Genomic DNA, 15,053 nt, shown 5'->3' with positions numbered 1-15,053 from the left:
CTTGGAAACAAGGTGGGAACGGTACAGATAGTCATGGACACTAGTCGAGTACGGTACCGACAGACCAGAAAACAAGTCGGGAACGGTACAGACAGACCTGGAAACAAGGTGGGAACGGTACAGACAGACCCGGAAACAAGCTGGGAACGGTACCGACAGACCCGGAAACAAGTAGGGAACGGTACCAACAAATCCGGACACAAGTCGGGAACGGTACCGACAGACTTGGAAACAAGGTGGGAACGGTACGGACAGACGCGGACACAAGCTGGGAACGGTACCGACAGACCTGGACACAAGGCGGGAACGGTACCATAAGACCCGGACATAAGCTGAAACGGTACCGACAGACCCGGAAACAAGTCGGGAACGGTACCGACAGACCCGGAAACAAGTCGGGAACGGTACCGACGGACCTGGAAACAATCTGGGAACGGTACTGACAGACCCGGCCACAAGCCGGGAACGGTACCGACAGACCCGGAAAGAAGTCGGGAACGGTACCGACAGACCCGGAAACAAGGTGGGAACGACACCGACAGACCTGGAAACAAGGTGGGAACGGTACCGACAGACCCGGAAACAAGGTGGGAACGGTACCGACAGACCTGGAAACAAGGTGGGAACGATACCGACAGACCAGGAAAAAAGGTGGGAACGATACCGACAGACCAGGAAAAAAGGTGGGAACGATACCGACAGACCAGGAAACAAGGTGGGAACGGTACCGACAGACACGGACACAAGTCGGGAACGGTACCGACAGACCCGGAAGCAAGTCGGGAACGGTACCGACAGTCCCAGAAACAAGTCGGGAACGGTACAGACAGACCCAGAAACAAGTCGGGAACGGTACAGACAGACCCGGAAACAAGCTGGGAACGGTACCAACAAATCCGGACACAAGTCGGGAACGGTACCGACAAATCCGGACACAAGTCGGGAACGGTACCGACAGACCCGGAAACAAGCCTGGAACGGTACCGACAGACCTGGAAACAATCTGGGAACGGTACCGACAGACCCGGCCACAAGCCGGGAACGGTACCGACAGACCCGGAAACAAGGTGGGAACGGTACCGACAGACCCGGAAACAAGGTGGGAACGGTACCGACAGACCCGGAAACAAGGTGGGAACGATACCGACAGACCAGGAAACAAGGTGGGAACGATACCGACAGACACGGACACAAGTCGGGAACGGTACCGACAGACACGGACACAAGTCGGGAACGGTACCGACAGACACGGACACAAGTCGTGAACGGTACCGACAGTCTTGGAAACAAGCTGGGAACGGTACCGACAGACCCGTAAACAAGCTGAAATTGTACCGACAGACTTGGAAACAAGGTGGGAACGGTACAGATAGTCATGGACACTAGTCGAGTACGGTACCGACAGACCAGAAAACAAGTCGGGAACGGTACTGACAGACCCGGAAACAAGTCGGGAACGGTACTGACAGACCCGGAAACAAGTTGGGAACGGTACAAAATGACCCGGAAACAAGTCGGGAACGGTACCGACAGACCCGGAAACAAGGTGGGAACGGTACTGACAGACCCGGAAACAAGGTGGGAACGGAAAAGGACTCGAAAACCGGGAGCAAGGAAGAAATTCCAGAATCATTTTTGAATCTGAAAAGCAAACGGATAAATAACCAAAAATACTTCACAGAGAAATCAATATGTGGCTAATACCCGATCAATACCAGTGGTCGAGGCGTTGAGCACGTCCGATTGATGTTACAATAGAATTCACCATAGCTAGAAAGGGTGTCGCAGTTGGCGCACCGTGTATCACATCATCATGTGCAGAACGATGAGCATTCATAGACAACCCATCTCCATGATCAATAACATCAATCAATAATCAATTAATTCAACTAGAATTTATTTATACAATTTAGACACTAAAAAAACAATGTTTAGAATTTAGAAATGATCCAGAAACTGGATCAGATTAGACTTTTATTGTCCCACAGAGACAAAACCTGCTCCAACCACGTCCCGGGCTGCATGACGTTGGGGCCCCCGGGCCCCACAGCAGCTCACAGAGGCCCTGCTGGGGTCTATTTTCAGCAGCTGTTAGTGGAGGAACTGAAGCTCAGCTGTCCTGCCATCAATCACCCCCCCCCCCCCCCCCAGAGACCCCCCAGACCCCCTCAGCTGCAGTCCAACAAACACCCGGAGAATTAAAACAAACATCAGAACCTGGACCTGGACCCAGACCCCGTTAAAAACCATCAATCCCCCAGTTCAGCTATCACAATCCCAAAAGTCTGGTTCTGGTTCCAGTCTAAACCCAGAGTCTAATCCAGATCAGGACCCAGAGTCTAATCCAGATCAGGACCCAGAGTCTGATCCAGATCCGGACCCAGGAGGACCTAGAGGTAGCGCTGGTTGATGTGACGACGTGTCATCTGGACGATAGAAAATATTGATCGTTTTATCAGTTTACGCCACCATAAGCCGCTTTACTGCAGTATTTTACGTCAGCAAGATGCGCTTTACGGCACGCTGCGATAAACCAACATGGAGGAAGACGGCAGCAGACGTCAGAGGATAATTCACTAAAAGATGAGCAGCCGACCCAAACCGATGAGCTTGTTCCTAAAAGAGGAAATTTCTGTCTGGATGCGGTTTGGATATAAAAAGAGCGACGTGGAACCGACAACAGACTAGTTCCCAGTCCCAACAACGGACTCCGACACAACTAACTCATTTCATCACCTGCAGGAATCAGGATAAAGAATCCAGAATAAAGAATAGAGTCAATAAAAGCAGCGTCTAGTGGAGGAGAAAGCTCAGAATAAACTCCAGACGCTGCAGCAGGTATTTACCTGTGGAACGTCATACGGCCATAGTTCCCCCAGATGGAAGGAGATCCCTGCTGCTGTTGCCTAGCAACACCTGATACATAACTGATGACTGACACAACATTACACAGTTTATATGGTTATGGATCATTATGGGATGGAAGAGGAGCGGTGTCGGTCGTATCGCCCGGTTCTACCCAGACAGACCCAGAGGGACCCAAAGGGACCAAAAAGGACCCAGAGGTACCCAGAGGGACCCAGACGGATCCAGAGGGACCCAGAGGGACCCAAAGGGACCCAGACGGATCCAGAGGGACCCAAAGAGACCCAAAGGGACCCAGACGGATCCAGAGGGACCCAAAGAGACCAAAAAGGACCCAGAGGTACCCAGACGGATCCAGAGGGACCCAAAGAGACCAAAAAGGACCCAGAGGTACCCAGATGGATCCAGAGGGACCCAGAGGGACCCAGACGGATCCAGAGGGACCCAAAGGGACCCAGACGGATCCAGAGGGACCCAAAGAGACCCAAAGGGACCCAGACGGATCCAGAGGGACCCAAAGAGACCAAAAAGGACCCAGAGGTACCCAGACGGATCCAGAGGGACCCAGAGGTACCCAGAGGTACCCAGACGGATCCAGAGGGACCCAGAGGTACCCAGAGGTACCCAGACGGATCCAGAGGGACCCAGAGGTACCCAGAGGGACCCAGACGGATCCAGAGGGACCCAGAGGGACCCAAAGGGACCCAGAGGGACCCAGAGGGACCCAAAGGGACCCAGAGGTACCCAGAGGGACCCAGACGGATCCAGAGGGACCCAGAGGGACCCAAAGGGACCCAGACGGATCCAGAGGGACCCAAAGAGACCAAAAAGGACCCAGAGGTACCCAGACGGATCCAGAGGGACCCAGAGGTACCCAGAGGGACCCAGACAGATCCAGAGGGACCCAGAGGGACCCAAAGGGACCCAGACGGATCCAGAGGGACCCAAAGAGACCAAAAAGGACCCAGAGGTACCCAGACGGATCCAGAGGGACCCAGAGGGACCCAGACGGATCCAGAGGGACCCAAAGAGACCAAAAAGGACCCAGAGGTACCCAGACGGATCCAGAGGGACCCAGAGGTACCCAGAGGGACCCAGACGGATCCAGAGGGACCCAAAGGGACCAAAAAGGACCCAGAGGTACCCAGACGGATCCAGAGGGACCCAGAGGTACCCAGAGGGACCCAGACGGATCCAGAGGGACCCAAAGGGACCAAAAAGGACCCAGAGGTACCCAGACGGATCCAGAGGGACCCAGAGGGACCCAGACGGATCCAGAGGGACCCAGAGGGACCCAGACGGATCCAGAGGGACCCAGAGGTACCCAGACGGATCCAGAGGGACCCAAAGGGACCAAAAAGGACCCAGAGGTACCCAGACGGATCCAGAGGGACCCAAAGGGACCAAAAAGGACCCAGAGGTACCCAGACGGATCCAGAGGGACCCAAAAGGACCCAGAGGGACCCAAAAGGCCCCAGGGGGACCCAGAGGGACCCAGATAGATCCAGAGGGACCCAGAGGGACCCAAAGGGACCAAAAAGGACCCAGAGGTACCCAGACGGATCCAGAGGGACCCAAAAGGACCCAGAGGTACCCAAAAGGACCCAGAGGTACCCAGACGGAGGGGCCCAGAGGGACCCAAAAGGACCCAGGGGGGCCCAAAAGGACCCAGAGGGACCCAAAAGGACCCAGAGGGACCCAAAAGGCCCCAGGGGGACCCAGAGGGACCCAGATAGATCCAGAGGGACCCAGAGGGACCCAAAGGGACCAAAAAGGACCCAGAGGTACCCAGACGGATCCAGAGGGACCCAAAAGGACCCAGAGGGACCCAAAAGGACCCAGAGGTACCCAGACGGAGGGGCCCAGAGGGACCCAAAAGGACCCAGGGGGGCCCAAAAGGACCCAGAGGGACCCAAAAGGACCCAGAGGGACCCAAAAGGCCCCAGGGGGACCCAGAGGGACCCAGATAGATCCAGAGGGACCCAGAGGGACCCAAAGGGACCAAAAAGGACCCAGAGGTACCCAGACGGATCCAGAGGGACCCAAAAGGACCCAGAGGGACCCAAAAGGACCCAGAGGTACCCAGACGGAGGGGCCCAGAGGGACCCAAAAGGACCCAGGGGGGCCCAAAAGGACCCAGGGGGACCCAGAGGGACCCAAAAGGACCCAAAGGGACCCAGACGGATCCAGAGGGACCCAAAAGGACCCAGAGGGACCCAGAGGGACCCAGACGGATCCAGAGGGACCCAGAGGGACCCAGACGGACCCAGAGGGACCCAAAAGGACCCAGAGGGACCCAAAAGGACCCAGAGGGACCCAGAAGGGGTCTTAGAGCGGTCTAGAACTGTTCCAAGACGTTTCCAGAGCTTCACCAAGCTGGCCTTTGTCTGAGACCGGTTCTACCGTCGTGTCTGGTCCAGTACAGACCACCAGCTGGTCTGATTCAACTTTATTTATATAGCGTCAAATCCCAGCAATGCCATCTCAAGACGCTTTACAGACAGAGGGGAAAACATAATGAAGGCCAATTCATAACAGCCTCTATAAGGAAACCAACAGATTGAGTTGAGTCCAACTCAATCTCCCATCCTGAGCAAGCACACTGGCGACAGTGGGAAGGAAAAAACTCCCTTTTAACAGGAAGGAAACCTCCGGCAGAACCCGGCTCAGGACAGGCAGCCATCTGCCTCTGCTGTGTGGGGGGAAGAGGACAGAAAGACAACAGACAACAGGAACTGCTACTCCCGTTGCTACAGGACAAGTTCAGTCGGACGCTCCGTGGACCTGATCCACCTTCATCCAGACCAAAGCTGCAGGACCGATCCGGTCTCCGGGGGACAGAAGTCCACAAGGACCTGCAGCCATGTGGTCCGCCTCCACGAGCCGAGATCCTCTGAGCAGGTTTACTCCGATGACGGAGTCATCTCTGAGAGGACAGGACCGTTGCCGTGACAACCGGCATCCAGGACGATCTGGTTCAATCAGGAATCGGATCCCAGTCCACATGGAACCGGATCCCAGACCGAGATCTCAGATCTCCTGCGTGCGCGCGTGTCTGTGACCCCCCCTCACAACCTGTCACGTGCGTTCCTGCCTTACCAATGGACACCAGCTTGATGTGCTCGCGCTCCAGGAACTCGAGCGCCACGGAGACGTTCTCCAGCTTCATCTGCCTGAAGTTGGGTCTGGCGTGGAACTTCCGGAACATCTTCTTCTGGCTCAGCACCTCCAGCAGCCCGATCAGCTTCAGCCCGTCGCTCAGGTCCTTCTGCAGGTCGCTGATCCGCTTATTGATCACCTTCAGGTGCTCGTTGCACCACCTGGTGAAGGTGTTCTGCTGGATCTTCTTCCACGGCGCGTCCTCCGCCAGGTCCTTCTCGGTGGCCGGCATCTCCTCCTCCTCCTGCTGCTCCTCCTCTCCGAGGTCTGCGGAGCTGAGGAAGAAGTTCTGCAGCTGCTGCGGCTCCAACAAGCCGCTGTTGTTCATCATGGTGCCCCCCTTCCACCAACACCCCCACGGAGAGAGAGCACGCGCCGCGCCCCGACACCAGAACCTCACTCAGATCATTCAGGCCGCGCGCAGAGAGCTGAGGAAGACTTCCTCCGGACGGTCCGGGTCTGGGGTCCGGAGAGACGGAGCGGGGACTGAGGGGGGGGCGGGGTCTGCGGAGGTTTTAAACAACACAGCGTCACTCCGCTGGACTGCCAGGAATGACACCCCCCCCCCCATCCGCCAACATGGTGACACCTCCCGATATTTTTAGACACCCCCCCCCCCGATAAACTTTGAAAAGTCTGACGTAATCTGCTGAGCCAGCCAATCAGTTGGTTGGAAAAGGAAATTTTCACTTTTTCTGTTTCAGAAGTTTAAAAGTTCTCGTTTAAAATAACGTGGAGATAAATGGAAGAATAGCAGCGCCCCCTGCTGGCCGTTTGTACGGGGGGGGGTAGACTAGTCCATCTGATCCTGCTGCTCGGTTAATTATGCTGACTATGCTAACCCTTTAGCTTCAGACGTTCCGAAGAAGTTTCAACAGACGGACCAGACGTGGCGTTTCCGGGAAGAAACGGACCAGACGTGGCGTTTCCGGGAAGAAACGGACCAGACGTGGCGTTTCCGGGAAGAAACGGACCAGACGTGGCGTTTCCGGGAAGAAACGGACCAGACGTGGCGTTTCCAGAAAGAAACGGACCAGACGTCCTGTTTCCGGGAAGAAACGGACCAGACGTCCTGTTTCCGGGAAGAAACGGACCAGACGTGGCGTTTCGGGGAAGAAACGGACCAGACGTGGCGTTTCCGGGAAGAAACGGACCAGACGTCCTGTTTCCGGGAAGAAACGGACCAGACGTCCTGTTTCCGGGAAGAAACGGACCAGACGTCCTGTTTCCGGGAAGAAACGGACCAGACGTGGCGTTTCCGGGAAGAAACGGACCAGACGTCCTGTTTCCAGGAAGAAACGGACCAGACGTGGCGTTTCCAGGAAGAAACGGACCAGACGTCCTGTTTCCAGGAAGAAACGGACCAGACGTGGCGTTTCCAGGAAGAAACGGACCAGACGTGGCGTTTCCAGGAAGAAACGGACCAGACGTCCTGTTTCCGGGAAGAAACGGACCAGACGTGGCGTTTCCGGGAAGGAACGGACCAGACGTGGCGTTTCCGGGAAGGAACGGACCAGACGTCCTGTTTCCGGGAAGAAACGGACCAGACGTCCTGTTTCCGGGAAGAAACGGACCAGACGTCCTGTTTCCAGGAAGAAACGGACCAAACGTGGCGTTTCCAGAAAGATACGGACCAGACGTGGCGTTTCCGGGAAGAAACGGACCAGACGTGGCGTTTCCGGGAAGAAACGGACCAGACGTCCTGTTTCCAGGAAGAAACGGACCAGACGTCCTGTTTCCGGGAAGAAACGGACCAGACGTGGCGTTTCCAGGAAGAAACGGACCAGACGTCCTGTTTCCAGGAAGAAACGGATCAGACGTGGCGTTTCCAGGAAGAAACGGATCAGACGTGGCGTTTCCGGGAAGAAACGGACCAGACGTGAAGTTTCCGGGAAGAAACGGACCAGACGTGAAGTTTCCGGGAAGAAACGGACCAGACGTGGCGTTTCCGGGAAGAAACGGACCAGACGTGGCGTTTCCGGGAAGAAACGGACCAGACGTGGCGTTTCCAGGAAGAAACGGACCAGACGTCCTGTTTCCAGGAAGAAACGGACCAGACGTGGCGTTTCCAGGAAGAAACGTACCAGATGTCCTGTTTCCAGGAAGAAACGGACCAGACGTGGCGTTTCCAGGAAGAAACGGACCAGACGTGGCGTTTCCAGGAAGAAACGGACCAGACGTGGCGTTTCCAGGAAGAAACGGACCAGACGTGGCGTTTCCAGGAAGAAACGGACCAGACGTGGCGTTTCCGGGAAGAAACGGACCAGACGTGGCGTTTCCGGGAAGAAACGGACCAGACGTCCTGTTTCCAGGAAGAAACGGACCAGACGTGGCGTTTCCGGGAAGAAACGGACCAGACATGGCGTTTCCGGGAAGAAACGGACCAGACCTCCTGTTTCCGGGAAGAAACGGACCAGACGTGGCGTTTCCAGGAAGAAACGGACCAGACCTCCTGTTTCCAGGAAGAAACGGACCAGACGTCCTGTTTCCGGGAAGAAACGGACCAGACGTGGCGTTTCCAGGAAGAAACGGACCAGACGTCCTGTTTCCAGGAAGAAACGGACCAGACGTGGCGTTTCCAGGAAGAAACGGACCAGACCTCCTGTTTCCAGGAAGAAACGGACCAGACGTCCTGTTTCCGGGAAGAAACGGACCAGACGTCCTGTTTCCGGGAAGAAACGGACCAGACGTGGCGTTTCCAGGAAGAAACGGACCAGACGTCCTGTTTCCAGGAAGAAACGGACCAGACGTGGCGTTTCCGGGAAGAAACGGACCAGACGTGGCGTTTCCAGGAAGAAACGGACCAGACGTGGCGTTTCCAGGAAGAAACGGACCAGACGTGGCGTTTCCAGGAAGAAACGGACCAGACGTCCTGTTTCCGGGAAGAAACGGACCAGACGTGGCGTTTCCAGGAAGAAACGGACCAGACGTCCTGTTTCCAGGAAGAAACGGACCAGACGTGGCGTTTCCAGGAAGAAACGGACCAGACGTCCTGTTTCCAGGAAGAAACGGACCAGACGTGGCGTTTCCGGGAAGAAACGGACCAGACGTCCTGTTTCGGGGAAGAAACGGACCAGACGTCCTGTTTCCGGGAAGAAACGGACCAGACGTCCTGTTTCCGGGAAGGAACGGACCAGACGTGGCGTTTCCGGGAAGAAACGGACCAGACGTGGCGTTTCCGGGAAGAAACGGACCAGACGTGGCGTTTCCGGGAAGAAACGGACCAGACGTGGCGTTTCCGGGAAGAAACGGACCAGACGTGGCGTTTCCGGGAAGAAACGGACCAGACGTCCTGTTTCCGGGAAGAAACGGACCAGACGTCCTGTTTCCGGGAAGAAACGGACCAGACGTGGCGTTTCCGGGAAGAAACGGACCAGACGTGGCGTTTCCGGGAAGAAACGGACCAGACGTGGCGTTTCCGGGAAGAAACGGACCAGACGTCCTTTTTCCGGGAAGAAACGGACCAGAGGTGGCGTTTCCGGGAAGAAACGGACCAGAGGTGGCGTTTCCGGGAAGAAACGGACCAGAGGTGGCGTTTCCGGGAAGAAACGGACCAGACGTGGCGTTTCCTGGAAGAAACGGACCAGACGTCCTGTTTCCGGGAAGAAACGGACCAGACGTGGCGTTTCCGGGAAGAAACGGACCAGACGTGGCGTTTCCGGGAAGAAACGGACCAGACGTGGCGTTTCCGGGAAGAAACGGACCAGACGTGGCGTTTCCGGGAAGAAACGGACCAGACGTCCTGTTTCCGGGAAGAAACGGACCAGACGTCCTGTTTCCGGGAAGAAACGGACCAGACGTCCTGTTTCCGGGAAGAAACGGACCAGACGTGGCGTTTCCGGGAAGAAACGGACCAGACGTGGCGTTTCCGGGAAGAAACGGACCAGACGTGGCGTTTCCGGGAAGAAACGGACCAGAAGTCCTGTTTCCGGGAAGAAACGGACCAGACGTCCTGTTTCCGGGAAGAAATGGACCAGACGTGGCGTTTCCGGGAAGAAACGGACCAGACCTCCTGTTTCCGGGAAGAAACGGACCAGACGTGGCGTTTCCAGGAAGAAACGGACCAGACGTCCTGTTTCCAGGAAGAAACGGACCAGACGTGGCGTTTCCAGGAAGAAACGGACCAGACGTGGCGTTTCCAGGAAGAAACGGACCAGACGTGGCGTTTCCTGGAAGAAACGGACCAGACGTGGCGTTTCCAGGAAGAAACGGACCAGACGTGGCGTTTCCAGGAAGAAACGGAGCAGACGTCCTGTTTCCGGGAAGAAACGGACCAGACGTCCTGTTTCGGGGAAGAAACGGACCAGACGTGGCGTTTCCGGGAAGAAACGGACCAGACCTCCTGTTTCCAGGAAGAAACGGACCAGACGTGGCGTTTCCGGGAAGAAACGGACCAGACCTCCTGTTTCCGGGAAGAAACGGACCAGACGTGGCGTTTCCGGGAAGAAACGGACCAGACGTGGCGTTTCCGGGAAGAAACGGACCAGACGTCCTGTTTCCGGGAAGAAACGGACCAGACGTCCTGTTTCCGGGAAGAAACGGACCAGACGTCCTGTTTCCGGGAAGAAACGGACCAGACGTGGCGTTTCCGGGAAGAAACGGACCAGACGTGGCGTTTCCGGGAAGAAACGGACCAGACGTGGCGTTTCCGGGAAGAAACGGACCAGACGTGGCGTTTCCGGGAAGAAACGGACCAGACGTGGCGTTTCCGGGAAGAAACGGACCAGACGTCCTGTTTCCGGGAAGAAACGGACCAGACGTCCTGTTTCCGGGAAGAAACGGACCAGACGTCCTGTTTCCGGGAAGAAACGGACCAGACGTGGCGTTTCCGGGAAGAAACGGACCAGACGTGGCGTTTCCGGGAAGAAACGGACCAGACGTGGCGTTTCCGGGAAGAAACGGACCAGACGTGGCGTTTCCGGGAAGAAACGGACCAGACGTGGCGTTTCCGGGAAGAAACGGACCAGACGTGGCGTTTCCGGGAAGAAACGGACCAGACGTGACGTTTCCGGGAAGAAACGGACCAGACGTGGCGTTTCCGGGAAGAAACGGACCAGACGTGGCGTTTCCGGGAAGAAACGGACCAGACGTGGCGTTTCCGGGAAGAAACGGACCAGACGTGGCGTTTCCGGGAAGAAACGGACCAGACGTGGCGTTTCCGGGAAGAAACGGACCAGACGTCCTGTTTCCGGGAAGAAACGGACCAGACGTCCTGTTTCCGGGAAGAAACGGACCAGACGTGGCGTTTCCGGGAAGAAACGGACCAGACGTGGCGTTTCCGGGAAGAAACGGACCAGACGTGGCGTTTCCGGGAAGAAACGGACCAGACGTGGCGTTTCCGGGAAGAAACGGACCAGACGTGGCGTTTCCGGGAAGAAACGGACCAGACGTCCTGTTTCCGGGAAGAAACGGACCAGACGTCCTGTTTCCGGGAAGAAACGGACCAGACGTGGCGTTTCCGGGAAGAAACGGACCAGACGTGGCGTTTCCGGGAAGAAACGGACCAGACGTGGCGTTTCCTGGAAGAAACGGACCAGACGTGGCGTTTCCTGGAAGAAACGGACCAGACGTGGCGTTTCCTGGAAGAAACGGACCAGACGTGGCGTTTCCTGGAAGAAACGGACCAGACGTGGCGTTTCCGGGAAGAAACGGACCAGACGTGGCGTTTCCGGGAAGAAACGGACCAGACGTCCTTTTTCCGGGAAGAAACGGACCAGAGGTGGCGTTTCCGGGAAGAAACGGACCAGACGTGGCGTTTCCTGGAAGAAACGGACCAGACGTGGCGTTTCCTGGAAGAAACGGACCAGACGTGGCGTTTCCTGGAAGAAACGGACCAGACGTGGCGTTTCCTGGAAGAAACGGACCAGACGTGGCGTTTCCTGGAAGAAACGGACCAGACGTGGCGTTTCCTGGAAGAAACGGACCAGACGTGGCGTTTCCTGGAAGAAACGGACCAGACGTGGCGTTTCCGGGAAGAAACGGACCAGACGTGGCGTTTCCGGGAAGAAACGGACCAGACGTGGCGTTTCCGGGAAGAAACGGACCAGACGTCCTGTTTCCGGGAAGAAACGGACCAGACGTCCTGTTTCCGGGAAGAAACGGACCAGACGTGGCGTTTCCGGGAAGAAACGGACCAGACCTCCTGTTTCCGGGAAGAAACGGACCAGACGTGGCGTTTCCAGGAAGAAACGGACCAGACGTGGCGTTTCCAGGAAGAAACGGACCAGACGTGGCGTTTCCAGGAAGAAACGGACCAGACGTCCTGTTTCCAGGAAGAAACGGACCAAACGTGGCGTTTCCAGGAAGAAACGGACCAGACGTGGCGTTTCCAGGAAGAAACGGACCAGACGTGGCGTTTCCAGGAAGAAACGGACCAGACGTGGCGTTTCCAGGAAGAAACGGACCAGACGTCCTGTTTCCAGGAAGAAACGGACCAGACGTGGCGTTTCCAGGAAGAAACGGACCAGACGTGGCGTTTCCAGGAAGAAACGGACCAGACGTCCTGTTTCCGGGAAGAAACGGACCGGACGTCCTGTTTCGGGGAAGAAACGGACCAGACGTGGCGTTTCCAGGAAGAAACGGACCAGACGTGGCGTTTCCGGGAAGAAACGGACCAGACCTCCTGTTTCCGGGAAGAAACGGACCAGACGTGGCGTTTCCGGGAAGAAACGGACCAGACGTGGCGTTTCCGGGAAGAAACGGACCAGACGTCCTGTTTCCAGGAAGAAACGGACCAGACGTCCTGTTTCCAGGAAGAAACGGACCAGACGTCCTGTTTCCGGGAAGAAACGGACCAGACGTCCTGTTTCGGGGAAGAAACGGACCAGACGTGGCGTTTCCGGGAAGAAACGGACCAGACGTCCTGTTTCGGGGAAGAAACGGACCAGACGTCCTGTTTCCGGGAAGAAACGGACCAGACGTCCTGTTTCGGGGAAGAAACGGACCAGACGTGGCGTTTCCAGGAAGAAACGGACCAGACGTGGCGTTTCCGGGAAGAAACGGACCAGACGTGGCGTTTCCGGGAAGAAACGGACCAGACGTCCTGTTTCCGGGAAGAAACGGACCAGACGTGGCGTTTCCGGGAAGAAACGGACCAGACGTGGCGTTTCCGGGAAGAAACGGACCAGACGTGGCGTTTCCGGGAAGAAACGGACCAGACGTGGCGTTTCCGGGAAGAAACGGACCAGACGTGGCGTTTCCGGGAAGAAACGGACCAGACGTGGCGTTTCCGGGAAGAAACGGACCAGACGTCCTTTTTCCGGGAAGAAACGGACCAGAGGTGGCGTTTCCGGGAAGAAACGGACCAGACGTGGCGTTTCCTGGAAGAAACGGACCAGACGTGGCGTTTCCTGGAAGAAACGGACCAGACGTGGCGTTTCCGGGAAGAAACGGACCAGACGTCCTGTTTCCGGGAAGAAACGGACCAGACGTGGCGTTTCCGGGAAGAAACGGACCAGACGTGGCGTTTCCGGGAAGAAACGGACCAGACGTGGCGTTTCCGGGAAGAAACGGACCAGACGTGGCGTTTCCGGGAAGAAACGGACCAGACGTCCTGTTTCCGGGAAGAAACGGACCAGACGTGGCGTTTCCGGGAAGAAACGGACCAGACGTGGCGTTTCCGGGATGAAACGGACCAGACGTGGCGTTTCCGGGATGAAACGGACCAGACGTGGCGTTTCCGGGAAGAAACGGACCAGACGTCCTGTTTCCGGGAAGAAACGGACCAGACGTGGCGTTTCCGGGAAGAAACGGACCAGACGTGGCGTTTCCGGGAAGAAACGGACCAGACGTGGCGTTTCCGGGAAGAAACGGACCAGACGTGGCGTTTCCGGGAAGAAACGGACCAGACGTGGCGTTTCCGGGAAGAAACGGACCAGACGTGGCGTTTCCGGGAAGAAACGGACCAGACGTGGCGTTTCCGGGAAGAAACGGACCAGACGTGGCGTTTCCGGGAAGAAACGGACCAGACGTGGCGTTTCCGGGAAGAAACGGACCAGACGTCCTGTTTCCGGGAAGAAACGGACCAGACGTCCTGTTTCCGGGAAGAAACGGACCAGACGTGGCGTTTCCGGGAAGAAACGGACCAGACGTGGCGTTTCCGGGAAGAAACGGACCAGACGTGGCGTTTCCGGGAAGAAACGGACCAGACGTGGCGTTTCCGGGAAGAAACGGACCAGACGTCCTTTTTCCGGGAAGAAACGGACCAGAGGTGGCGTTTCCGGGAAGAAACGGACCAGACGTGGCGTTTCCTGGAAGAAACGGACCAGACGTGGCGTTTCCTGGAAGAAACGGACCAGACGTGGCGTTTCCTGGAAGAAACGGACCAGACGTGGCGTTTCCTGGAAGAAACGGACCAGACGTGGCGTTTCCTGGAAGAAACGGACCAGACGTCCTGTTTCCGGGAAGAAACGGACCAGACGTGGCGTTTCCTGGAAGAAACGGACCAGACGTGGCGTTTCCGGGAAGAAACGGACCAGACGTGGCGTTTCCGGGAAGAAACGGACCAGACGTGGCGTTTCCGGGAAGAAACGGACCAGACGTGGCGTTTCCGGGAAGAAACGGACCAGACGTGGCGTTTCCGGGAAGAAACGGACCAGACGTGGCGTTTCCGGGAAGAAACGGACCAGACGTCCTGTTTCCGGGAAGAAACGGACCAGACGTCCTGTTTCCGGGAAGAAACGGACCAGACGTGGCGTTTCCGGGAAGAAACGGACCAGACCTCCTGTTTCCGGGAAGAAACGGACCAGACGTGGCGTTTCCAGGAAGAAACGGACCAGACGTGGCGTTTCCAGGAAGAAACGGACCAGACGTGGCGTTTCCAGGAAGAAACGGACCAGACGTGGCGTTTCCAGGAAGAAACGGACCAGACGTCCTGTTTCCAGGAAGAAACGGACCAGACCTCCTGTTTCCGGGAAGAAACGGACCAGACGTGGCGTTTCCAGGAAGAAACGGACCAGACGTGGCGTTTCCAGGAAGAAACGGACCAGACGTGGCGTTTCCAGGAAGAAACGGACCAGACGTGGCGTTTC

General features: G+C 56.8%; 1 protein-coding gene across 8 annotated transcripts in view; it reads right to left on the bottom strand.

Moving 5' to 3' along the window:
• Positions 1 to 6,490, bottom strand: part of flncb (filamin C, gamma b (actin binding protein 280)) — a 255,684-nt gene extending 249,194 nt beyond the window's left edge. For all 8 annotated transcript variants that reach the window (XM_079263235.1, XM_079263240.1, XM_079263237.1 and 5 more), the window contains exon 1: positions 5,965 to 6,490. In XM_079263235.1, coding sequence (XP_079119361.1) covers positions 5,965 to 6,355 — 391 coding nt within the window. In that variant the 5' untranslated portion in view covers positions 6,356 to 6,490. The remainder of the gene's footprint in view (positions 1 to 5,964) is intronic.
• Positions 6,491 to 15,053: the final 8,563 nt, after the last annotated feature.

Source organism: Telmatherina bonti (genome assembly GCF_933228915.1).
Source record: "Telmatherina bonti genome assembly, chromosome: 23".
Classification (NCBI taxonomy): Eukaryota; Metazoa; Chordata; class Actinopteri; order Atheriniformes; family Telmatherinidae; genus Telmatherina; species Telmatherina bonti.
The sequence above is the reverse complement of the archived record's forward strand: the minus strand, read 5'-3'. Positions and strand labels throughout refer to the sequence as shown.